Source organism: Danio aesculapii, chromosome 7 (assembly GCF_903798145.1).
Source record: "Danio aesculapii chromosome 7, fDanAes4.1, whole genome shotgun sequence".
NCBI classification, from domain to species: Eukaryota; Metazoa; Chordata; class Actinopteri; order Cypriniformes; family Danionidae; genus Danio; species Danio aesculapii.
Window position 1 is genome coordinate 5512416 of NC_079441.1, and position 27463 is coordinate 5539878.

The 27463-nt window shown below is 40.3% G+C and overlaps 1 protein-coding gene across 1 annotated transcript in view; it reads left to right on the plus strand.

The window, feature by feature from the left end:
* gal3st3 (galactose-3-O-sulfotransferase 3) overlaps window positions 1–26364 on the plus strand; it is a 96030-nt gene extending 69666 nt beyond the window's left edge. The window contains exons 2-3 of the mRNA XM_056460967.1: window positions 16369–16466; window positions 21367–26364. Of these exons, the coding sequence (XP_056316942.1) occupies window positions 16384–16466; window positions 21367–22573 (1290 nt within the window). The 5' untranslated portion in view covers window positions 16369–16383 and the 3' untranslated portion in view covers window positions 22574–26364. The remainder of the gene's footprint in view (window positions 1–16368; window positions 16467–21366) is intronic.
* The last annotated feature ends 1099 nt before the right edge of the window (window positions 26365–27463 follow it).

Sequence of the window (27463 nt, forward strand, 5' to 3'; positions counted from 1 at the left end):
GTCTCAAGTTGGATTTATTCAGGCTCGCATTAGCAGAGCGAGAGAGCATGCAACCAACTCAGTCAGCGGCGGATTCAACACTGAAGATGGCGCTGCCTGCCCACACACCGCATGAGTTACTGTGTGCATCACGAATATGTGCTCTCCATAAAACGTTCGCTAACATGGTTCCGCATAGAAAACTTCTCTACCAAAACTATATACAGGACGTTATAGTTATGAAAAGAAAATATAAAACAAAAGTAATTTTAAAAAGTAAAGTTTTGATGAAGTTCACTAATACTTTGCATTTGTATATTTTATACTTATTAGCCCAGCTACACAAGCAGAGTGGAGGGTAAAAAAATAGACAAAGAAAAAACATCAAACATAATAAATATATTTATTAGTAGGCTATTATAGATAAATGGTAACAGATATAAAAAATAAATGGTAAGAAATTGTATTATTTAGATTATTTTGCTCTGAAGGACACTTGCACTGGGTTTACATGCCAAACTTAAGAAATTCTGGATATTTTAACTCGTACCAGACACAATGCATCTTTTCATAGAAACAATCTCATCTGTTCTAGGTGTAATGTGCCATGCCATGGCTACTTTCATTACAGACATAATACGGTGGTCTGTGAGATGGGATCTGTGGGAAGTTTTTTCCTCTCCGCTGTCGCCACTGGCTTGCATGGTTCGGGATCTGTAGAGCTGCGCATTGATGGATTTGCTCTTCAGTGTTTGGACTCTCAGTAGTGATTATTAAACCACACTGAACTGAGCTGAACTGAACTTAAACTCTGAAAACTGAACTACACTGTTTCAATTCACTATGATCTTCTATGTGAAGCTGCTTTGACACAATCTACATTGTAAACGCGCTATACAAATAAAGGTGAACTGAATGTTTTGGTCAGCTTCATTATAGAGAACATTTGTTGACATGAGTATGTGCTCCCGTACAGAGACATGACGCGTGCAGCGTTAAGGCGAAGATGTGGCATTGATTCAGGTAGCAGAGTTGGAAACTCAGCTGCTCCAGTGGACTCGTGTCTGGTTTTTAGATGCATATTACATTGCAGTTCAATCAGCTCCAACTGCTGGTGCTCAGGAACAGCGTCAACATGGAGTGCAAATGGATTCGCAAACAAATCGAGGTTGAATTTCTGTCTTTCAAAATCAGCAAAACTCCTGCTGGATTCCACTTTAAGTGAGTTCAGTTTATCTGCATACACTTCAGTCGGGAACGGGATGGTGCTTGCGTCACTGACTGACTTACAAACAGGAAAGTGAGACAGGTTGCCTTGGCGGATCTGGCCTTCCCACAGACGCAGTTTCACTTGAAATGTTGTCGCATAGTCTCGCATTTCAGTGATCAGCTAGTTTCGACCTTGAAGTTTTAGATTAAGAGCATTGAGGTGCTCCGTTATGTCACACAAAAAATGACACTGAGCCGTCTTCCATCATCGAGCTCGGGGATCATCTTTTGTTTACTTCCCATGGATCGAGCGATTTCATTGCGGGTATCAAAAAATCTTCAACACTTTACCCCGACGAAGCCAGCTGACCTCTGTGTGGTATGAAACATCTGATATGGAGTTTTCCTCTTCTAAAAGTGCTCTGAATTGCCTATGATTCAGTCCCCGTGACTGAATAAAGTTGACCGTTTTGCTCACAACTGTCATTACGTGCTCCATGCCCAGCACTTTTCCACACAGAGATTCCTGGTGAATGATACAGTGGTACGCAGGGAGGTTTTCTCCTGTGTGCCTCTCTCGAACCAATCCGACCAAACCACTGACCTCCCTGCACATGGTGCGCCATCAGTTGTCAGCGCGACAAGTTTATTCCACTCGAGTTCTGTGTCGTTAACGCACTGCTCCACTTGTGACTATGTCCAGTCCAGTTGTTGTCTCGTGACTCGCCCTTAAATCCACAAGTTCCTCAGTGACAGAAAACTTTGAGTTGGATTTGTGTGTTTTGAATTTATGAATTAGATTTGTATATTTATGAGTCGTGTTTTGAATTTGCGAATTGGAATTGTGTATTTTTGATTCATTTTTTGAATTTTCGAATTAGATTTGTGTATTAATAAATTGCGTTTTAAATTTACGAATTGGATTTGTCTATTTATGAATTGTTTTGAATTTGTGGATTGAGTTTGTGTATTTATGAATCGTGTTTTAAATTTACAAATTGGATTTGCCTATTTTTAACCGGATTTTAAATTTGCTAATTGGATTTGTGTATTTATGCATCATGTTTTGAATTTAAGAATTGGATTTGTGTATTAATAAATTGTTTTAAATTTACGAATTGGATTTGTGTATTTATGAATCATGTTTTAAATTTACAAATTGGATTTGTGTATTTTTTTTAATTGTTTTGAATTTGTGGATTGAGTTTGTGTATTTATGAATCATATTTTAAATTTACGAATTGGATTTGTCTATTTTTGAATTGTTTTGAATTTGCGAATTGCATTTGTCTATTTATGAGTTGTTTTGAATTTGGGGATTGGATTTGTGTATTTATGAATCGTGTTTTAAATTTACAAATTAGATTTGTCTATTTTTAACCGGATTTTAAATTTGCTAATTGGATTTGTGCATTTATGCATCATGTTTTGAATTTAAGAATTGGATTTGTGTATTTACGAATTGTGTTTTGAATTTACAAATTGGAGTTGATTTATATTTTGTAAATGTATTTTTGAGGCTCCATATTAATAGACATTGAGAGTATAGTTCCTAACTACTGTACATCGGCCTAGAAAATAGCAATTTTCCTTTTCTCATCTGATCTAACAACAGAACTGTCAATATTGAAACAGGAAAATTATTGAAATTATTTTGGTAATTTTTGAGAAGGTTGCTAACGGTCTAATCTGATTCAATGATTTATGCTAAGCTAAGCTAAAAGTTCTTCTGCCAGACACAAAAATCAGCTAAATATATTTAAAAAATCTAGAGTAGTTTTAAAAATGAGGCTTTTTATTTATTTTTTTAAATTATTATTACTTTAAAAAAGTTGATTTCAGAAATGTTCACAGCAATGTAAAAGTAGATCCATATTTGGCTCATCAACAGAACTTATCATACCTCTTTGCCTTCCTGGCCTGTGTTTGCTCTTAAACCACTTCTTTCTAAGGGTCTGAAACTGCTGTAGAAGTGCTGATGCTGCATATGGCAGTCCCGTTGAGGAATGTAATAACATCGTACTATACTGCACTGATGTGTGAGAGAGGGAATGAATTAAAGGTTTAAGTTCCAACTTCTCTATCAAAAGAACAGATACCAGCAGGTAATGTGAGCCGCCAGCACTCCTAGTCCTGTGAATGGCAAAAACACTGTGTGTAATGTGTAATGTTTGTGTTTAAACTGGTCATAGTGAGGTAAACAACACATTATGACATCGATCATACTTCAAGTCTGTGGAAACACATGGCAGGTTTGCGACATGCTTCAGTTTGTTTGGCTGAGAATGGGCTGAGAACAAGCTCTGGCTTCAAAACATGAACCATTCTGATGGTAGACGGTTCTTAAAATATTCCATTAAGGATCTTTATGAAGCTGTGTCAAATTTCAGAGGCTGCATCCTCTGAAGGATGCATTCGTAGGGCGCTGCGTCAGTGCGACCCGACAAAGGCTGTCTCATTTAATCTCATTAAAAGAAATTTAAAGTCTCCTTCATATGCAGCCTCCAAAATGCGTCCTTTGTTTCCCAGGTAATGAAGGACACAACCAGTACCTCGAACATCCCAAGATTTGTTGCGTGCTGATAATGGCAGGAAGTTTGTAGAAGAAAACTCCAGATTAATTGTATGAATTAGGTTTTATTTGACTTGGATATCTAAACAAAAGAGTATGACAGGTCTTACTGAAGAGTGATTTTAAAGACATGTGTACATGTATGGATCTGAGGAAATATATTTCCAGCTTCTGTAAACCTTGCTTTGCCCTCAGATCACTTAAAATAAGTTTTAAAATCACTTTGAGAAAGACTTTACAAATTTGATCAGCGCTTATTAACGGCTGTTACGACTAAACTGAGGTGTACGGTTGCTGTTACGGTTGCTGCTGTGCTCAGCATAGATGAGTACAGCCCTTTTTAAAAATGAATATTTTTCTCCATTTCTCAGTGACTATAGACAATGTATTTTGGTGCATTTAAACAAAGCAGATTTATTAAACAGATATATTTATTAAAATGGTATTTTAGTCACTAAACACATTGAGAAATGGAAAGATAATACAATTAAACTCAAGCAAAAAAGCCGGCGGCTAGCTCTCTGCAACTCTCACATGGTCACCCACTGAGGCTAAGCAGGGCTGCGCCCGGTCGGTACCTGAATGGGAGACCACATGGGAAAGCTGGGTTGCTGCCGAAAGTGGTGTTAGTGAGGCCAGCAGGAGGCGCTCAATCTTTGGTCTGTGTAGGTCCTAATGCCCCAGTATAGTGACGGGGACTCTATACTGCTCAGTGAGCGCCGTCTTTCGGATGAGACGTTAAACTGAGGTCCTGACTCTCTGTGGTCATTAAAAATCCCAGGATGTCCTTCGGAAAAGAGTAGGGGTTTAACCCTGGCATCCTGGCCAAATCTGCCCACTGGCCTCTGTCCATCATGGCCTCCTAACTCTCCCCATATTACAATTGGCTTAATCATTTTGTCTCCTCTCCACCAATCAGCTGGTGTGTGGTGTGCGGTCTGGCACAAAATGGCTGCCGTCGCATCATCCAGGTGAATGCTGCACACTGGTGGTGGATGAGGAGATTCCCCCAGATGTGTAAAGCGCTTTGAGTGCCCAGAAAAGCGCTATATAAATGTAAGGAATTATTATTAATTATTATTTTTAATATTATTATTAAAATATTGCAAAAACATTACAACCTACACAATTTCAAAAAATTTTCTAAATTTTGTTTGCTTCTCTTGATTTTTTTTTCTTGTTTTAAATTTGTATTTAATATTTTTCTATAACATATAATGGTGGCTGTACTAGTTTTTGGACTGCTTATCATAAGTTATTTTGTTTGATAAGCTCCAGATTTACCTTCAGTACTGACTAATCTAATGTATATGCACATGTAATATTGTAAAGCTTCCTATTAAAAATAGAATTTTTAAAGAGAGAATTGTGAGAGGTGTGCTTATATATGCTGAGCACTGTAAGTGACGAGATCTGTCCTCTGTAGGCTAGATCTGTGGTCTTCAATCACTGGGCCACGGACCAGTACCGCTCCGTAGCTCAATTGGTACCGGGCCGCACAAGAAATCATTAATTATTTCTGTTTTGTTTACTATCTGAAAGATCTTTTATTTTGAATAATGACTCTATTCTCTCGCAATCATCTCGGTCACTTGAGCATCCGAATTTAACCCACAAGCAGCAAAATGAGTTAGAAAGTTCTTTGTGAAATTTCTTTGCTAAGGGGAAAAGGCCCAGTAAAGTATCCAAGAACTGCCGAGTAATAGATCCACAACCCATTTGTCAACAAATCAGGTGAATCCAGCATGTCTGTGTAAGAAGATCAACTGCTGGACATCACAAATGACGGCGGCCTTTTAGGGGCCATTCACATATCGCATTTCTAGAGTTTGCACAAGTTTGTTATTTCCAATAGAGGTGTGCCGAAGTCTGTGTGTCTGGGGTGAGGTGTCTGAATAGTACAGCTAAGTAAACTGTACTATGTACCAGGTTTTGGGCAGCTGCTGTGAATGTCGAAATATTATACCAAAGTCGGCGATCTGGGGGTGTTATAGACTGAACCAAAAAGGTGAGGACCAGGGGGGTGAAATTATGAGAGTTTTCCGGGTGAAATAACAAAACTGGAGGGTGGCTGGAGATGGGTCTGAAATACAGGAATGTCCTGGGAAGAATGCTCTGTTCGGCTTGTGTGGACTTCTTCTAAGGACTCACCTTTGAAGTATGCATCCTACAAAGGATACAGCCCAAGGTTATAATAGTTTTGGATTTTTCATTAGTTTTAGTTTCTATTTTGTTTTGACTTTTTGTTTTCAAATTTAGTTCGTTTTAATTAGATTTTTGAGGGAGATTTACTAGTTTTTATTAGTTTCTGTATTTTGAAATAACTTTAGTTTTAGTTTTTATTAGTTTCAGTATTATTATTATTATTTTTTTTCTAAATTAGGATATTTGTCATGTGCAAGATTAAAAATCAACAGGATAAATATTGTATAATAATAACTCAGCCATACATTTTTTGAAACATGTATTCAGAGGACACATGAACACTATCATCTACCACAACCATCTACCCATCCTCAAATTCAAATACAACATGCTTACAAGAGACGCGAATCGTTTCAAATGATTCAGTTCATTTTGGTGAACTAGTTCAACCGGTTCACTTAGAAGAGCCGGTCAAAAAGATTCGATACAGAAATAAAACCTATTATTGGGCACAAATGTGTTGAAGTAACAGATTTAAGTGTCTGTATTTAATGCTGTCACCGTGCTGCTGTCATGTCCACTCACTGTTTTTGTCGCGGGAGCAACAGCGAGGATGACTGGAGGAGAACCGGCTCAATATGGCAGCAGGGTTACAGACTCTGAAGTGCCGTACGGGTCAAACATCTGCAGTGCGAATTAGATTTACTTCTAAAAGGCTTACAGTAAGATTATGTATTAAATACATTTACAAAGACGAAAACGAAGCAGGTTTTTGCTATAATTTTAGTTAGTTTCAGTTAGTTTGTATGAACACAATACAGTGTGTACATACATTAGTTCTAGTTTTTAAAAAACTCTCGTTTTTATTTTTATTTCAGTTAACAACAATTATTTTACTTTTTAGTTTTCGTTTTTATGTTCGTTTTCGTTAACTATAATAACCTTGAGGCAGCATCTAAAATGAGAAAGCTTTGATGGTAAACAGTCCTTAAAATAATCTTCTTTCAGTTATTTAATGTGAAGAACATTCTGAAAATCTAATGTGGAATGAAAAGATTCTTTAATGTTCTAAATGTAATCTAAAGTTCTTTAATGGAACATCGATTTCCAATGAAGAACCTTCATTCCATAGAGTGTTCCAGTTAAAGCATCAGCAATATGAATCAAAACATTTTGATTTGTTAATGTTTTACCCAGTAATGCCTTTTCTAATGCTTAAGACACAGAATGTTTTCTGGGGCCATTTGGCTGAGATTCACTGCTCTAGATATTGATATTGGCATTAAACACTGGCGAAAACCAATACTGGTGGACTACTATGATTCATTCATTCATTTTCCTTCAGCTTAGTCCCTTATTTATCAGTGGTAGCCACAGCGGAATGAACCACCAACTATTCCGGCATATGTTCCAAGCAGTGGATGCCCTTTCAGCCGCAACCCAGTTCTGGGAAACACTCATACACTCTCATTCACTCACACACTAATACACTACAATTTAGCTTATTCCTCTGTAGAGCATGTGTTTGGACTGTGGGGGAAACCGGAGCACCCGGAGGAAACCCACGCACACACGGGGAGAACATGCAAACTCCACACAGAAATGCCTACTGACCCAGCCGGGGCTCGAACCAGTGACCTTCTTGCTGGGAAGTGACAGTTCTAACCACTGAGCCACAGTGCCTACTATAATTTACAATACAATTCAGTATAGATGCCATGGCTATAATGATTCTGGTGTGGAAGTGCAATGTTGTAGAATAAATCAGATTCGAGGTCTTGTGTGTCAGAGCTTTCAGTGAAGTCAACAGGAATGTGATGGGGGTTTTTTTTGTTGCACAGAACGTGTTTTTAAAGTTCATCACTAAATCTGAAAGGAGATCTGGGCATTTATAATGTACTGTCTTTAATCTCACCCTGTGGTGTTGAATACTTGAGCGTGTGTGTAGGTTGGTGGAGGGCTGCGTGGGTGATTCGTGTCTTCCTCTGCCTCTAATTTACCCTCGCTATTCTTTTCTTACAGCACAGGAAATGCACATTGCTTAAACCACATGTTCCCTGCTTGTGCATGATCAAGATTTCTTTAAGCAGGTTGTCATGTAACGCATGGATCATTAGTGATAGTGTCCAGCATTGTTTATTATATAAGGAGTAGCATCTGATTGGGAGAATAGTCGAGGAAGAGTTCCTTAAAGGCACTGGAGGAATTTAAGTGTTAATAGACAAGGCAAGTTTACTTATATAGCACTTTTATCACACAATAGTAATCGCTTTTAGCAAACTATTATGACTATTGCATCAATGAACTCCTAATTTGCTCCTTATTAATAGTTATTAAGGGAGTTTAGGTGTTATGTTGGATTAGGGATGTAGATAAGACCATACAGAATATGTAAGTACTAATAATCAGCCGATATCGCAATAACCTGCATGTAAGCAGCTATTTAATAGTGAGAATTGCTCCAAAGTGTTACCAAAAGGATTCATTTTGATCGATTGGGATTATTCTGTAGGGCAGTGAATCATGCATTAAATGTAATAAACAAACTACAAGCATAGATCAATGCAACAAAGCAAAGATAGAAGTGAAATGAACAGTGCAGGCTTTATGGTTTTGTATATGTAAATGTAAAAATTACACGGCGAAGTCAACTCAACATTGCGTAACTATGCGACGTGACTATTGTAAATGCACACATTGCGATATCGATGCTGAAATGATATACACTCACTGGCCACTTTATTAGGTACACCTGTGTAACTGCACATTAATGCAACGTTCTAATCAGACAGTCACATGGCAGCTACTCAATGCATTTAGGCATGTAGACATGGTCAAGACGATCATTAGTACCAATTAAGCATCGTGTCAACACCACGGCCGACCTGAGTGTTGTTGCTGACCATGTCAGTCCCTTTATACCCACAATGCACATCTTCTGATGACTACTTCCAGCAGAATAATGCGTCATGCCATAAAGGTTGAATCATCTCAGACTGGTTTCTTGAACATGACAATGAGTTCAATGTACTCAAATGGCCTCCACAGTCACCAGAACTCAATCCAATAGAGCACCTTTGGGATGTGGTGGAACGGGATATTCGCATCATGGATGTGCAGCCAACAAATCTGTAGCAACTGCGTGATGCTATCATGTCAATATGGAGCCAAATCTCGGAGGAATATTTCTAGTACCTTGGTGAATCTATGCCAGGCAAAAGAGGGTCCAACTCGGTAGTAGTAAGGTGTACCTAATAAAGTGGCCGGGGAGTGTATTGTACAGCCCTATTCAGTACCAATCCCTAACTTCATGTGTGGTCACACTACCGATTTCACCCCATTGACTTTCACTCATATGCATGCAAATGCACCAGACTGCAAACACAATTTCACATGAAGAGTTTCCTATTTTCTTGCATTTAAGCTTGGTGACTGACCTGAGAATTCGTGGCACTTGAATGGTGAGACCAACAGAAGATCAAAACATGTCAAAACCATGGAGGAATCGCTCGTTTATACCAACGTTGCATTATCTTCTTTAATCTTGCCCTTTTTTCAACACCGTCCAGTCGAATGTCACATGAACATCGTCTCGTGTGACCGCGGCTTAAGGAACAATAATGATGCCTTTGTAGTGTTACTTGCGGTGCTTTTAGAGCCTTTTCTTATGAGCTTTTTCAATGTGCTGACACATGACACTGACGGTGGGACCGTGCACTCTGAGGGACCGTGCACTCTTGCCGTGTGTGATGGTTTATATTACCACTGGAAAAAGAGGCCCAGACAGCCAGTCGCTGGTGAACTCTGACCTGTTGCAGGTCTGATGTTGCATTCAGACAATTCATTTCCTTTTAATGGCAAAAAAAACCCTCTGCTGCATGGTGTTGGCAATATGGCAATATTTGTTCATTTCCCTGCCACTGTTTCTTTAAGACCAACCTTCGAATTTTTGTTGGAAAGGGAAGACCTTAGTTTAGCCAATGATGTGCTTTGGTTAAGTCACATGACATGCTGTGTTTTTTTGTAGTGTGATTTCTGACTAGTGATGGGAGGTTCGGATGATTTTACTGACTTGGATCTTTGAGTCTTGTTCATCGAGATGAACGAATCTTTTTCCGAGTCTTTTCGTTCATTTGGTTCAATTTGCCAAAATATTATTAAAATGTTACGAATTGCTTCCAAACACATCTACAACGAGCCCAAAAGGTTGATCATACAACAAATAAGTCATAAATAGACTACTATAAGAAGGAGAAAATAATAATTCAGTGTTTACCTGCTCTTATTTTTGTCTCTTTGCGCAGCTCACCTCTTCATGTCTTCAAATGTCAGTGGTTCATTCTTGTTACACTGACAGACACATATAATCTTAACCAATGTACAGTCTGAGCCGATAGTAGCCATGATGATTAGTTCACATTTCGAGTCTTCTGGTTCTTGAGTCGTTCGTTCATCACGCGATAGAATGACTCAAACCCGAGGACTCGAGAGGTGAACGGATCAATTCTCTTCCCGCCTCTAAACGCATATGATTGGCCCGTGTGGAACGAATGACTCAAACCCGAGGACTCGAGAGGTGAACGGATCAATTCTCTTCCCGCCTCTAAACGCATATGATTGGCCCGTGTGGAACGAATGACTCAAACCCAAAAGAGGACTCGAGAGGTGAACGGATCAATTCTCTTCCCGCCTCTAAACGCATATGATTGGCCCGTGTGGAACGAATGACTCAAACCCAAAAGAGGACTCGAGAGGTGAATGGATCAATTCTCTTTCCGGCTCTAAACGCATGTGATTGGCTTCTGCCTTTCCGCGATGAACGACTCAAAAGACTTGAAATGAACAACACCACCTGCACAAATGTGCGCAGTTTGCGCACGCGCGAATGAACGAATCACTCCCTGAGAGGGCTCGTAGTTCCCGAGTCATATTGAATCGTTCAAGAACGACCCATCACTATTTCTGACAGACTGGCATTTATTGTGGGTAGTTGCTGGATGCAAATGAAAACATCAGTAAAAGTAAAGCATCAAATTATGTCAGATCCACAAAAAAATCTGAAACATCACCTCCAGTAAGTTACGATCACATATTAAGACATTTTTTAATCAAGTTATTTGTAAATTAATCAAACGTATGTGTTGCCAAATGACTACACTGTGAAATAGTAAAATGTGCAATATTGCAATAGCATAGCTACGGTAGATAGCAAGGCCAGCTGTGATCTTTTCAGTTGTAAAAATAATGTGAATGCTAGTATATAATGTTGATTAGTCATATATTAATGGCATTTGCATTATGGATTAAATCTCATTTTAATGGCAATACTGTTGATTCGATATAAACACAGGGAACAGTGTATAAGCGAGCACCACCATGTTCTATGGTATAAGTGAATGAAGAAAAGCACAGAACTGGCTCTTCCTGCAGATGAAAGTGAGGATGAGATGGGTTTGAGTGACCATGAGAATGATGCAGACTGGACATCTGATAAAAGCTGTGATGGAGACCGTTCAAGTAATTTAGCTCAGAGGCAGAGAAGACAGGCGTAATATAGTAAACCTGTTACTAGCATTATTTTGATGCATCTGGATATACTAGACTTGTTATTTATTTGTTTTACATTTACATTTAGTCATTTAGCAGATGCTTTTATCCAAAGCAACTTACAAATGAGGACAAGGAAGCAATTTACACAACTATAAGAGCAACAGTGAATAAGTGCTATAGACAAGTTTCAGGTGTGTAAAGTCTAAAAAGCAAAGCATTAGTAAAATTTTTTTTTTTTTTTGAGAGAGAGAGAGGGCACAGTTAGTGGTATAGCCAGAGAGACAGTTAAGATTAGGAAGGAAAGTGGAGACTAAATAGTTTTTAGTCGTTTCTTGAAGACAGCAAGTGACTCTGCTGTTCTGATGTAGTTCTGATGTAGGAAAGTGATTTCTTCCCTCTAAGGGATGGAACCACGAGGCGACGTTCATTCACAGAGCGCAAGTTTCTGGAGGGCACATAGATCTGCAGAAGTGAGAGCAGATACGAAGGAGCAAAGCCAGAGGTCGCTTTGTAAGCAAACATCAGAGCTTTGAATTTGATACGAGCAGCAACTGGCAGCCAGTGCAAACGGGTGAGTAGCGGAGTGACATGTGCTCTTTTGGGTTCATCAAAGACCACTCGTGCTGCTGCGTTCTGAAGCAGCTGAAGAGGTTTGATAGAGTTAGCTGGTAGCCCGGCTAGTAGAGAGTTACAATAGTCCAGTTTGGAGAGAACAAGAGCTTGAACAATGAGTTGAGCTGCATGTTCAGATAGGAAGGGTCGGACCTTTCTGATGTTATAGAGTGCGAATCTGCAAGATCAAGCAGTTCTAGAAATGTGGTCAGAGAAGTTTAGTTGGTCATCAATCGTTACTCCAAGGCTTTTTACCATTGTGGATGCAGTAATGGTTGCCCCATCCATCTGGATTGAGAAGTTATGGTGAAGAGTCGGGATGGCAGAAACTTCAAGCATTTCCATTTTCGCGAGGTTAAGCTGAAGATGATGATCTTTCATCCAGTGTGAAATGTCTGACAGGCAGGCTGAAATGTGAGCTGGAACCGAGGGATCATATTTTTTTATATTTTACTGCAGGAAATGTTTACTGTATGTTGTATAGATGATGATACAATATTAGGTTTGTTTTAAAAATATTCAGTAAAAACAATGGAATAAATGAAAGCTGTTGGAATATGAGTTGTTGGAAAGTATGTATAAGGTGTCATTTATAAGTTCTGTGTTAAAGCTTATAATACTGCAACACCAATTGAATCCAAAACTAACGACATTTCAAACAACAAAATGATTAAATACAAGCTCTAAATTGGAAATTTCTAAGTTAGATCCACTATTGGACGTTGTTGCCATATGGCAACATATCATAAAGTCCCTTTACAGCACTTCAAGTTAAGCCGTTCTAAGTAAAGAAAAACAGTCAGATCTATCATAATGTGTGCAGTAGAGGGTTCATGTGTTTTCTTCTTTATGCTGGTTGTTCGTTTAAAAAAAAATACAGAGAATCAAAATGTGCCTCATATCCAAACTGTGATATTTGTGTGTTGAGCAATTCCAGCATTATGGATGTGATATTTGAAGTAAAAACTTAAAGGTGCAGTATGTAAGTTTGACACCCAGTGCTTGGACTATGTATTGCATTCCTGGATCAATGCAAACGCAAATGCAGGTTGCCAGATAGAGGACCAACAGGAGCGAGTCTGACAATCCAGATTAAAGGCTCATTTGAGTCATGTTTATCTAAAAGCAACAGCACGCGATAGAGGAAAAATTCTTCAAATTAAAAGGAGTTTTTGTTCTAATCAACACCTCAAATTTATATTCAGGCTCCTTCATTCTATTTCTCACAGGTGAAGAAGAGAAAACTGACTAAAGCACATGAGCTGTACCTGAGGTGATCATTGTCAGTGTTAAATGCTAATAATGTGAGTTTGAATGCCATTTTACGTGACATTTATTGCTGTACTACTGAAAGCAAAAGCAGATAGTTCACCTCAGATCTTCTGAACGTCTAAAATTGAACCTTAGACTCAAAACCAACACATCAGTGATTCAGCATCTACATTTAACAGTGTTAAAGAGGTTTAATATGTACTAATTAGAGTATAAACCTTTCCATTTCACTGGAGTGCAGTGAGTGCACTATTCTGTGCTTCTCAATGGCTGTATTTACATTTCTGTCGTGTTTCTTCTGGTGCAAACAGCCAAATTGCTTATCACTGCAAATCTCTTCACGTAGCGTGTTGTTAGAACACAGGGTTACAATGTAACCTGCTCACCCAATGTTTACGCTCTTAACATTTATATTATTTACTAATTAATATCCTCATATGGAACTCTGAATCTGCGTCTCATTTCTGAGTCTGCTACTGTCAGTAGGGGTGTCAAAATAAATAGTTTCTTCGGTGCACCGCGATGCAGACACGGACAATTCGGTATCAGTTCAGTAATATTCATAACCGGTTATTGTGTACTGATGTCATTTATCTCATATGTGCTCTGTCGCCGTAGCTTACTATGGCAAGAGAGGCGAGCGTGAGTATTTACAACACTCTAACTACTTAAAAACACAGAAACAATTGCACAATTTCACTGTGTGCGTGTGTGTGTGTTTGTTTGCTGGACAGTCTTTCACTGACACTTACAATAGAATCTCCTATTTCACTGCGATTGAGAGAATGAAAGTGAACTCCATTTCTCCCTCTCTCACTGTGGCCCATTTGACCATCTGCGTGACTTTTCCTCTCCTCTCGGCTGTTACAGCGATACTTCTTGATACAGACACGAGTGCGTGAGTTTTCTCCACCGCGTCTATCGTGGATCAGCTGTGGTACAGTGTTGCCAGATGTAGCTGACTGATTCCAGCCCAAAAACTATCCAAAACCACCCAATCTGGCAACACTGCGCTGCTGCCGTTTATCAGTGTCACTCCTCAGTGAACAGCGCCTGTGAAGTAAAATATAAAATTGTGTATGGAAAGCATCGTCAATGCACAGAAATATCGAATTGAACCGAACCGATGGCATGATAATCGTAACCGAACCATGAGACCAGTGTAGGTTCACACCTCTAACTGTCAGTAGTTCAGTCACAGACACATGCTTTGTAAGCCTTCCTGAATAAATGAATGAAATGCGCTGTTTTCCACCATGGTGACCCGGGGTGCTGAAATATAACTGGCTAAACTGGCAGTGGGGGGGTTAAAGGAACCAAAACAAAGACAGCATCCCGGCATGCAACGCACATTTTCAAAGCAGAATATCTGACTTCAGCATTGTTCTTCAGATAAACAAGAATGTTCACAGCATGTTTCTCAAATAACTGCACGTATATTATGGTATTTTAATGCTTTAGAACAGTGTTTCCCAACCCTGTTCCTGGAGGCACACCAACAGTACATATTTTGGATGTCTCCGTTATTTAACCCATTAACTTCAGGTGTTGGAGTCTCTTCTGATGTTATGATAAGATGATTCAGGTGTGTTTGATTAGGGAGAGCTTGAAAATGTGGACTGTTGGTGTGCCTTCAGGAACAGGGTTGGGAAACACTGCTTTAGAAGAGTAAACTCACATACAGCACCTTTGAAATATAAATTCACAGAAAGATTATTTATGTTAACATTACATTGAAACGGTTATATTGAATCTGTTTACATTCTCCAAAACAAATAACCACAGAGTTATGGGGTCAGACAAATATCAATCCTTAAACTTTTTTTTTAAATTTAACAACCAAGAAACAAACAAGCCCGACACAGAAACAGTTTCTTCCCTCAGGCAATCCATCTCATGAACACTTGATGATAATAATTGTGGAACCAACATCACTACTTGCTATACACTTTTATACACATATACACTTATTTAACAACACACTTTACATGCCAATTTGCACATAACAGCTGCACATATAACGTTGTATATAGTAATAAACACGTACATACACTTGTCAATCTGTATATTTGCACTCACTACTTACTTCTATATTTAATATATATTTATTATCTGTTTTCTGTCCTGTCTCTGTTATCCTGTTGCACTGTAGAAGCTCTGTCACCAAAACAAATTCCTCGTATGTGTGAACATACCTGGCAATAAAGCTCTTTCTAAAGCTCATAATAGTTTGAAAACATTGACAGACAGTTTTGAATATCTTTACAGTACTGTAAAATATAAGCCTAAACACACACACACACACACGCGCAAACTTGGTATTTTGGTAAAACTTAATTTATTTATGTATTTTTGTCATGGCAGGGTTGATATTTGCATGGAATTGCTCTGTAGCCACCATCTCGGTGTTCATTCTGCTGTTGTAAATTCAGCAAACAGCCATAAAATCATAAAACTAGAAGCCGTTTTTTTCCATGAGACCACTTTTATTCAGCAGTGACGCTCGTTATTATGTGATTAAAACGCAAGTCACGTCATTCAATTGTCTTGGTTCATTTTAAGGTTGATTGGCATTGGGAGTGAAACGGCTTACCCTTTTTGTAATGCTAATGCTAATTAAACTACAGTAGTATCAGGGCTCGATCGGGGGAAATAAAGGCAGGTTGTGTAGAAGTGCCATTCGATATGGCGCGAGAGAAAGGGAAAGCCAGATGAGATAACTGTAATTAGAAGCTGATGGAAGAGGCGGCCCAGACTCGTATGGAAGATTTCCAAGACTTTGTTAGCGCCAGACAGGCGACGCTGTCCGAATGCAAATACGTGACACCTGTCCTGCTCCTGTACGTTTTCATGACCCAAAACCAATAAAGGCCACGCTGCAATCTGAGCTCAAGCTCTAAATCTACACAAATATTCAGCCTGATATTTAAAGCAATTTTTCTGCTCAGGAAGTTGCGTGCGAGAGAGGATGTGTGTCGAACACGAGAGTAAGCTACACCTTTGTAATGTTTGCTTCTTGTCTTTTGCAGTGAAAGAAGCTGGAGATGTCTCAGAAGAAGATATTCCTGGTATTGATTGCAATCAGCACTGTCAGCTTTCTTCTGCACCATGGGGGTCACTTGAACTTGTAAGAGCCTTTGAAAAATGATCCTTTCATTCGGTCCACACCCTCATACCCACACGTATGCTTCCTGAATCTCATCCACTTTGTGTCAAAGAAGTAGGCAGCACTGACTCAGCCAAAATGTGTTGTTGCAGTCAATAATTGTACAGTTCTTTGCTGTTTTGACCACATTATATCACTTGTCAAACTTTGAGCTTCATAAGTCATTCCTCATTTCTGTCACCATTTATTTTTTTGGATTATTCAATTGCCTCGTACTTTACCTTGCATTAAAGATGACCTACAATCAGCCACCAAGCTGGTCTACACTGGTTTAGATGGAGTCCCGTTCAGATTATGCAATGTTAAGTTTAATTTTAAAGGGCACCTATGGTAAAAAATCTACTTTTCAAGCTGTTTGGACAGACATATGTGCATGTATGGTGAATAGACTGTCATATTGGGGTGATATAAGCACACCCAGTGCTTTTTTTTCAATTTAACAACATAAAAACGGTGGACCAATTGGAGCGGTTTTCAAATCGACCGCAACTTTATGTAGGAGTACGGTTCCCCCCGCCCACCAATATTGATCGACAGGCGCGTCATCATATCCTCAGTTTGTTGATTCACGTCCGCCATTTTCAGCGTGAGTCGAAGCGATATCACTAAAGGAACACGCTAGCTCTATTTTTAGATGCAAGGCTCATTGGGCTCAACACAAGATCAATATTCTCCACATTATCGCTCTAATCAGAATTATTGGTTGTCTCTTTAGGTAGGTTTGCAAACATGTGTACTTCTCATTGAGTCTACCTTATACTTCAGCCGTTTGCATTTCTCACAATCCCAGAAGCTCCCTGTGATCTTAACTAGCATGCGTTTTAGAATTCTAAACATAGGTTTCTATCAGGGTACACTCAAGTCGACGGCTGGGCGCCGCGGACCGCTGCAGAAACCTGTGTTTAGAATTCAAAAATGCGTGGCGCGACGATTCGGGACACTTCATGCTTCTGCCGCGCTACAGAGAGTGTCTGGTGTGCCGTGTCGCGGCTTCGAGCGGTGCATCCGGTGCCTCAGTCAAAGTTAATTCAGTGTGCGTGGTTATTAGTGTCGGTGTACAAGCTCGGCACTTTGAACTAGCTCACAGTTGGCTGTAGAACTGTACAAAGACACAAATGATTTTGTACTCTCTGCTTGGTCTGTGTCAGAGTCGTACATGTACGACTGAATGCTGGTCCTCTCACTCTAGCTCGTTCTCGCAGTCTGCCTGTCAGACTCTGTTGCAAACGCAGAGCAGGTGAGCTCATGGTCCCGCCCCCTTGTTACGTTGGCGGGAAGCAGAAACTAATTTACATGTGAAGCAACACACCCCTAAATCAGCGAACTGTGGACACGCCCCCAACATGATACTTTTTAACACATTATAATAAAACAATCTGAATTGTGTTTTGAACTGAACCTAAACTGACACACTCAGAAGAACCATAATATTAATATTAAATCATAAAAAAGAGGTAAACTATGGGCCCTTTAAACTAATTTCGAGAGGAGCATGTGCCCATGATTGACCCAGCTGGTCCACATTAGCTAATTATGATCTTCCAATCAAAGGATCCCAAGTCACTATATACTCATTTCCTTTCTACAACTATCTTCTCCCCCCCCCCCCCCCCCCCCCCCCCTCCACCCCTTCTTCCACCTTTATCCAGAATGGGTGGCACAGTGGCGCAGTGACTAGCACTGTTGCCTCACAGCAAGAATATCACTGGTGTCGGGTCCTTGCTGGGACATCTGGTATTTCTGTGTGGAGTTTGCATGTTCTCCACGTATCCCCGTGGGGTTGCCCGATTTTCTCCCACCGTCCAAATATGCTCTATATTATAGATAAAATAAGCCCAAATCTTTTTGTGTCTTACTCTCAGGAAGTTCTCCTTGGCCTCAGCAGTTGGGGGAGTTTGAGATGAACCTGAGCTTAATTTCCCCTTGCCCTGTAAAAGGGGGGAGCCCTGGGCCCGAGGATCACTTGAGCTCAGGGCTCTTTCCTGGGACAGCACGCCAAACAAGCTATGTATAAATCATGAGCTAAGTGTTTCAGCATGAATTGCTTGTCATATGGTGTTGTGGGGATTCGTAAAAGACAAATGGCTGTCAAGACTAGGGATGTCCTGATCAGGTTGTTTTGCCCTCGAGTCCAAGTCATTTGATTTTGAGTATCTACCGATCCAATACTTCTATAATACTTAAAGAATAAAGAAGACCGAAGAAACAGATCCAGAATGTTCCTTATTTGTTATTTAATTGACTTTATTTTAACATTCAACAACTCTGTTAACAAACAGAGCACTTCTGTGAGGTAGCTTGAACAATCAAGTAATAAAAAGTATAAATTCTTCACGTTTGGACTTTAGTGCAACAGGAAATATACAAAAAAACGAATATAAAAACAAATACACCTCAGTTTAAAATACCTGGCAGGCAATTCCAAGTTTACAGATCTCACAGTTTGCTGTGGCAATGTTGTCATCATCAACTTTATAAACCTCCAGAGCGCAGTCATACTCGCTCTTTCTGCTTCAAGCTGATTCTGTGTTCTACTTTGGCGGCATTTAACCAATAGCGTCTCTGCAAGTGATGTCATGCCGCACGCATTGCTTTAACTCTAGGTCTAACTCTGTGCCACCACATACCTATAGATGTGTTAAAAATACTAGAATATATATACATATACATATTAAAGTTCTGATTGGGAGGTAATATCCGAATCCGATCGAGTCTGAAACCATGTAATAGGGCCCGATTTCTAGAGATGGCAAAAGTACACACATCCTTTACTCAAGTAGAAGTACAGATACTCATGTTTAAAACAACTCTAGTAAAAGTAAAGTACTCTGTACTCAAGTAGAAGTAAAGAAGTACGGCCTGTAAAATGTACTTAAGTATTCGATACTACTCCCTGTTTTAGTTTCACGGTGGTAACTAAACTGCACATAACGTATACATCTATACAAAATAACTTATGTTTCTAATTTATGTGTTACTTGCAAAGTAGCCAACCAACATCACTCTACATTATTGTTGTCCAAAACGTTGTCCTTTGTATCATCACCTGGACACAAAATCTTATATTGGCAGAAATATCAGAATTAAAATATTACTCCAATATTTGCACACAATAGAAGCACACAATCTCTTCCTTACACAGATATTAAAAGAGCAAAGCAAAAGGGACTGTGGTTCTTCCATGCCATTGAAGAAAGCTTTGTGGATTTATAGCAACAGTACGCTTGCCTGTATGGACTACCATGACAGAATAAAATATAAATGTTGGCAATCAATAGCCAAGGCTTTTGGCTGCAACCTGATGAGTCGGTACTGGAATTACCAAGTAAAACTAATCACTCATTATATTCTCATTCAAATTAGGCTGCAGGTAAAGAGTGTGTCTTTAAACCAGCTGGTTGTAGACTTTGTCTACAGCTGTTTCTGCCGCTCCAAAAGCGCCTCTTACTGGCACAGAGTGAATCTACAGTTTTTATTCTGAAACCACACAAACGCACAGTACAGTATGTTGGGGAAATTGCCATCTTTGGGAAACACTTGATTCAATTCAAGAAACTTTACTGTCCATCCCCACAGGGATTAGAAAGTTGTCTTTAGACAAAGGCTCACTGGTTACAATTGATAAACAATTACAGACATTTATAATGCAAAGACGTTTCAAAGACATTTCTTGCAGGTCTTACTCTGTCATATATGTCGTCCATGGCATGTCAAGACTTTATGTAGTCAAAATTGCATAATCTGACATACAGTGGTCATTCGTTATTCGCGAGAGTTGCGTTCTAAAAAAAAACACAATAGGCAAAATGTGCGAAGTAGTCCGCTTTATTTTTTACATTATAGATGTCTTGTTGGAATATTTAACCGTGTTCCATGCAAGGACAGGAGAGGGTTTTTCTTCAATGTAAAAAATCGTAGTAATTTATTGGATACAAATGAATAATTCAATTTATTTCTGGTATTCTCAATGCAATGCAAAAGTTACACTTAGGAGGTGTGCAAAAATGTACATTTCCTGGTGCACGCTTTTATACGCAGCTGGTGGAGTTTAGTGTAATTCGTCACTTGTCAATGATTCTCCAGTCATTTGCCGCACCCATACATGCGTCCTCTTTTTATTTATTTTTGTCAACTGCACATTCTGTGTTCAGTTTCAACACATTTCTGCTGACAGGAAGTTTCGCTGCAGACCTCAGCAGGGCCGTGCACAGGGGGGTGGCCCGGTGGCTAGAGCCACTGTCCCTTTTGCTGAGGTGCCCCTCTTGCTCAATCGACCCCCTCCCCCGATCTTCACTTTGCGATCACAAACTCCACCACCCCACCCACTCTTCAATTTGCAAATGCGTTGAGCACCTGCCCCTGTAAGGATCTATGCACGGGCCTGGACCTGGTTAATTTTGGACAATCAGGCCTTGTGATAAGGCATATCGCACTCAACAGAAGAAGTTAAAATAGCACCTTTAAGCAATCCAAATACAATTGTTTAATGAAAAGAAAAAGAGACAAAAATAATTTAAATATATTCCTTTTCACAACATAAGGCTGTAAAATAGTTGTGTGAAATTCAGATCACTATACTGACTCGGACCTTTTGAGTTTCATTGTTTGAGATGAGCGAATCTTTTTTGGAGTCATTTTGTTCATTTGACAATAAAAATTGTGAATCAGAAATCAGAATCAGGGGCTCCCGACTTTATCAAGGTCTCCTAACCAAATCAAATTGCCAAAATGCCTTTACAACTGCAATGCAGACCAGCCTGGTGGCCAATTGAAACTTTCAAAGCACCATTAGCCTGACTAAGGTGTTATCAGCATGATGCTTTATGACCTGTACTGATATCTGCATTGACTCTGATTGCAGGACATTAGAGACATTCTGGATGGGCTGTCCGTCCTTCACGGTCTCCGTCAACCAGGGCAGCGGTGGACATTCAGGTAAACACACCAGTGTAGCCTTCTTGAAGACACATAAAACTGCCAGCTCCACTGTGCAGAACATCCTCTTCCGTTTCGCTGAACGCAACAACCTCACTGTGGCGCTGCCCATCACCTCCTGCGACCACCAGTTCTGCTACCCTCGGCCATTCAGCGTCCACTTCGTCCATCCGCACACCTCGCCCCCTGACATCATCACCAGTCATCTACGGTTCAGCAGGACTGAGCTGCGGCGCCTCATGCCCAACAACACCATCTACATCACCATACTGCGGGAACCGGGTGCGATGTTTGAATCTCTGTTTTCCTATTATAATCAGTACTGTCTTAGCTTTAAGCGGGTCCCGAATGGCTCTCTAGAGACTTTCCTCGACGAGCCTTGGAACTACTATCGTCCAGATGAAAAGGATTCAATGTATGCGAGGAATACTCTGACCTTTGACCTAGGTGGTGATAAGGATCGTCCGTTTACGGAGTTGTACGTGAAACGATTCGCTGCCGAGATGGAGAAAGTGTTCTCGCTTGTTATGATTGCAGAATACTTTGATGAATCCTTGGTGCTGCTACGCCGCTTGTTGTCTTGGGATCTCGACGATGTTCTTTACATCAGTCTCAACATGCGCACAGCCGACTCCAAAAGCAGCCTTTCTAGTGATAATACGGAGAAAATAAGAGACTGGAATGCTATAGATTCTGCTCTCTACGATCATTTCAATGCCTCGTTATGGCGGCAGCTGAGAGCATTGGGACTAGCATGTGTTGAGCGGGAAGTCCAGTTGTTGCGGCAGTCTCGAGACCGACTTGTTCGCAGCTGTTTCGGGGGAAATTTACCACCACTTCGCTCTGCTGCACAAATCACGAATAAAGAGTTGCGGCCATGGCAGCCCAGTGCAAAAGTGACAATCGTTGGGTATGATTTACCAGTTAATATATCAAAAAAAGGCCCCATCCCTCCACGAGATGAGTGTCTAAAGATGATAATGCCAGAAGTGCAGTACACAAAGCTGTTGCTTCGTTCAGAATCTGTACGTTATCGAAAGCGGCTTCCAATACGGAGCCGCCAGCAGACTGCGAGATCCGTGGGACAACCTCGGGTACACAAAGAGTCCCAGTCTCAGAGTTTGCTCCCATGACCTTCGGAGACTATGGTTCGAAGCACCAGAGTTATTTCCCCAATAAAAAAGCGTGAAAGCATAGTTTTTTATTTCCTAGTTGATCTAGACTGCATCTTTTAATGTTTATGAGATGTTGGAATTATTTAAAAGCTTGAGGTTATACCTCTTTTATATTGAATGTGAGCACGACCACATGCACGCTCACAACCCTTGTTAAATTGGTGAAAAAGTGAAGGAAAACCATTTGTATTCAAGTCCAAAAACTTGACATCGGGAATGTTTCTCAATCTCTCAAGGACAATCTCTCCACAGATATACCATCGTTCACTGTTTGCGTTTAAGCCATCTTTACCCTTCAGGAAAATCCTGATTGATCCACTTCAGACCTGCTTTTACATGGTCTCTAGCTAGTGGAAGCTAAACTTTTGTGGTTATACCTGGTCCAAGATGTGTCAAGATGGTCAATTACCAGCTAGTGACTATTAGGTTGACCATCATGAGCAAGCTTGCTTAGTGTTGGTAGACCAGCTAACCATATTGATGATGATTTTTTTTTCAGCAGGGTATATATTTGAAGTTAAGACATTTTTGTAATAATTGCATTTGGGTGTTGTTAGGCTTACCAAAAAGCCCTTCATTTGAGCGTGAACTTGTACACAAGCTTATCAATATATTGACAGCTGCACCTGAGCCACAAGTCACCATAATCGACTCTTCAGTTGTGGTCAGAAAACCCCAGCATCATGTGTCGATGATGCAAGCTTCTCGAAGGACATCTAAATATTTAATCATTCAGTCTTTAGCCTGTCTTCAGGCAGCACTTGGGTTACACAGCCCTACGTTTTCATGAAGGAATCTCGGACTGAGTCGGAGAGGCTCAGCCTTGATTAGAAGCTAGGAATGGTGACAGGACAGTTTGTCAACACAGACACTGCTGATATGTGAAACATCGCTGTCTGTTATCAGCTAGAGTGAGCAGTGTGTTGGTTTCATCCTTGCGTAATTTTCACTATCGCTCTTACAATGAAGCACTTGCAAATATCTAATTTATGTCATTTAAATTAGACTAAGAAGGACCAGGGACGGCCAAGCTGGAGCGTGTACTCTGGTTCCCCGAGCCCTGCTAATGGTTGGAGTAATTCGAAATTGAACGAAAACAACCCATTACAATTGGCTTAAGATTGGCAATGAAATTTCTGGAATTGCAAAAAAAACTAGACTAGGAAATGCAGCTCCATGTTGTACATTTAAGACACACAATACAGAAGCAAGTGTGTTTGCATACTTGTGTAGAGTCTTTTTCTGGTCTAACTAGGAGCGTGTTAAGGTTTTCTGTGGTGGTCACCTTCATAGTAGTAGTGCCGGTTGGATGTTAAAAAATCCGTCCTTTGACTGTATTGTTGTAATTAAAGGCACAGTATGTAATATTCACCACTAGAGGGCACATGTTCACAACAAACAAAGGCGTCATTTGATGACACCATGATTGAGTGTGGGACTAGCCATACATCAACATGAATTTTGCAAGGTATTCAACATTAACCATCATGGTAGTATGAAGCAGAGCAAGGCTGAATGCCATGAAGCGTAACGAGAGAAACTCTGAAGCAGTTGCTGATGAGCATGAAAAAGCAGTGAAGCTTTTATCATGCCAACGTCCACTATTTCCGGTTCTTCCACTCGTGATCACATGGAAAAGACGCAGCCTTTTTTTAATCAGACTAAATACATTTCAGACTGCTCTGTGTGGTCTATTTAAACATACAACATCTTAAAGCCACCTAGCCTGTTCCATGTTTAGTGTGTGACATCATTAGCATTGCCACACACTGGCACAGTCCATCTCACTACTTAAAATTGCTTATTTCTCTGGATTTAAACATCCTTTAATACACTTGATATAATAGAAGCAAAATCTACAACACGGTTCTAGTGGTTTGTGAATATTTTAATGAAAGAGTCTTGCATATTGTGCCTTTAAAACACAGCACTACATCACTTTCTTTCAAGTGGTGCTCACTGCAGAGCCAGTATGGGAGTTCAACTCTGTGGACTTATTGGGTGTTGCTTGAATTAGTTATGTTTAATGCCCCATTCACACGAGGCGTCAGCTTTAACGCTTCCCATTCACTTGGATGGGTGACGTCAGGTGTTGCCGAACTGCATTGTGGATCCGTCGGCACCGCTTCAGAGACGTTGCTTACTGCAGAAGTTGGTACTTGCTCAACTTTTCAAGCGCCGACGGAAGCGTCAGCCAGTTAGATCGCTGTATGCAAATACACTAGCTCAGGCAGTGGCCTATTGCTGACTAATTTCATTGGCTGACGCTGCTATCACAATCGCGTCAGCCCCAACTTCAGACACGCCCTCTGTCAAGCGTTGACGCTGAAGCCTCGTGTGAATGGGGCGTAAGGGGTTGGGCTGTGTTTAGTCCCCCTTGGTTTGGGGGTGAGGGGTGTCCATTTTGCAGAGTCCAACCCCAAATTTCTGGGCTCCTTAAGCTGCGGTCAAACTGCACTTTTCTCGAGTTTGAGCATGCAAAATTCTGTCGTACGGTGCTGCGAAAAGGGGTGGGATTAAACAAGATAATTAGACATTTAAAAAGCGAGCGATTGGTCCATATTTTAAATGTCTGTCCAGAGAGGTCATGTTTTGATCCTCGATTGGTCTCACGCAGTCCAGTGATGCGATTTCGCAGGTCAGAGTTCACCAAGCTTGAACTTTCCAACGCAGTGAACTGCAAATCTTGTTGCAGGGGCTTGCGTTGGTCTGACGCATTTGCGTGCGTATGAATGGAAGTCTATGCGGAGAAAAATGCAGTGTGACCGCAGCTTTACACTGTTTCCCCACTGCAGCAATGCCATTGGTTAGGGTTAGGTTGTGTATGAGCCTTTAAGTTCCACCTAATATGTTCTGCTCCGCCATTTGGCTCTGCAGTGAGCACCTTCTTTGCAACAGGAACAACTTGGGAATGCATTTACACCACATTACTGTGGAGTCCAAGCAGATATTAAATCAGACTTCCTACCAACCAGTTAAGAACCACTGTTTTAGGCATCCGAAGGGGGCATTCTCGGTGGCATGGTGGCTTAGTTGTTAGCACACAGCAAAAAGGTCACTGGTTGGAATCCCAGCTGGGCGAGTTGGGGTTTCTGTGTGGAGTTTGCAAGTTCTCCCCGTGTTGGCATAGGTTTTCTCCGGGTGCTCTGGTTTCCCCCACACTCCAAACACATGTGCTGTAGGTGAATTAAATAAACTAAATTGGCTGTAGTGTATGAGTGTATATGGGTGTTTCCCAGTACTGGGTTGCAGCTGGAAGGGTATCCGTTGCATAAAACATATAATGGAATAGTTGGCGGTTCATTCCACTGTGGCAACCTCTGAAATGGAGACGGATGGAATATTGAGTGGGGGGAGGGGCTATTTCGTTTTTGCGCACAATTCCCTTATAGCAAACTAACGGTAAGAGGGGCGTGAAATATTGTGTCTGAAGCCATCAAACTGATGTCAACAGAAGGACCGCCACCAAGCTCACCGCTGTTTACTGAGTGTAACCACAGATACAGGGACACTGTGGAGGTAAAGTCTAGATTGGATAAGCGGCTGGCCAGAAGAGCGATATGCACATCAATTGTAATAGCATTTTTAATGACACTGTATAACAATAATTAATATTTTTACAGCACTTTTAATATTTTTACAGCATTTTTACAGGTTGGGGTGAGGGTAGGCGTTAAAAAATACAATTTATTGGGTAATTTTATAGATAACATAAATAATACTCTGTACAACTGCTTTTTTTAACGTTACTGTGATGGTTGGGTTTAGGGTTGGGATGGGGTTAGACGTAAATAAATAACAATAACTAGGAAATTTAATAAATAGTATAAATAATTTTCGTTAACTTTCGGCCACATTCATATCCGATCTAGCAACAACTAACACTGGAGCGTTTTAAAGGCATGGAAATCAGCAGATTGCTCCTATGTTAGCTTATAGATGAACCAGCTGATCGACATGGCTTTAAAATGCTCCAGTGTCCCTGCATCTGTAGTTACACTCAGTAAACAGAGGTGAGTTTGGTGAACTGAAGACCTTCTCGGCCAATCACAGCCATTTCGCTGTTTAAGAACGCACTCAACAGTGCTCAAATGGTAGCAGGATATGGACGTTTGTAAACTTTCAGTATCGATTGATACTGAATTCCAGTATCATGACAACGCTAGAGAGTAGGCGACCAAACAGAAATGTAATACCCATTATAAGAACAGCCTCGTAAAGAACAATGTTTCTAACACTGGTTCATAAGCTGCAAGATTCATTCAGTATGGCATAGGATGAAGCTACAATTACTGCTCCCTCCAGCAATAATAGGCCTGAATTGAGGTTTTCATTTCAAAAACCCCATTGTGGGTCAGTTTTCATTGTTCATATCGCTATCGTATTGAGTTTTTTTCAAACGTACTGTATTTTTAAGAATAATATTTGGAGCAATATAGAAATGTTATGTACAGTAGGCCATAACATCATTACTACTGTATGTAGATCAAACTCATGAGCATCTCGAAACAATTACCCACTCATAACCTCCTGTTTTTAGGAGGAAAGCTACAACAAAGCGTAACATTCTCATCTCGATTTGAAAAATTGGAGAAATACCTCAGATGAATTAATACTGCTGTCAGCGTGAGCATCTCCGTCCTTTTATCGAGCCATTAGAGATGTAGAAATTGCTCTTTGATTGATTGTATATAATGTATTTCCTGTTGAACAAACAGCAGTTGTGAGCTAAACTCCTTCTTCATTCTGAAATCTTTTCGGTAGATGACACTGGAGGCAAATTCAATGGTCTTTCGTCAACCTTGATGTACTGTATTGTAAGAGACGTTAGAAGAAATGCAAAGCATA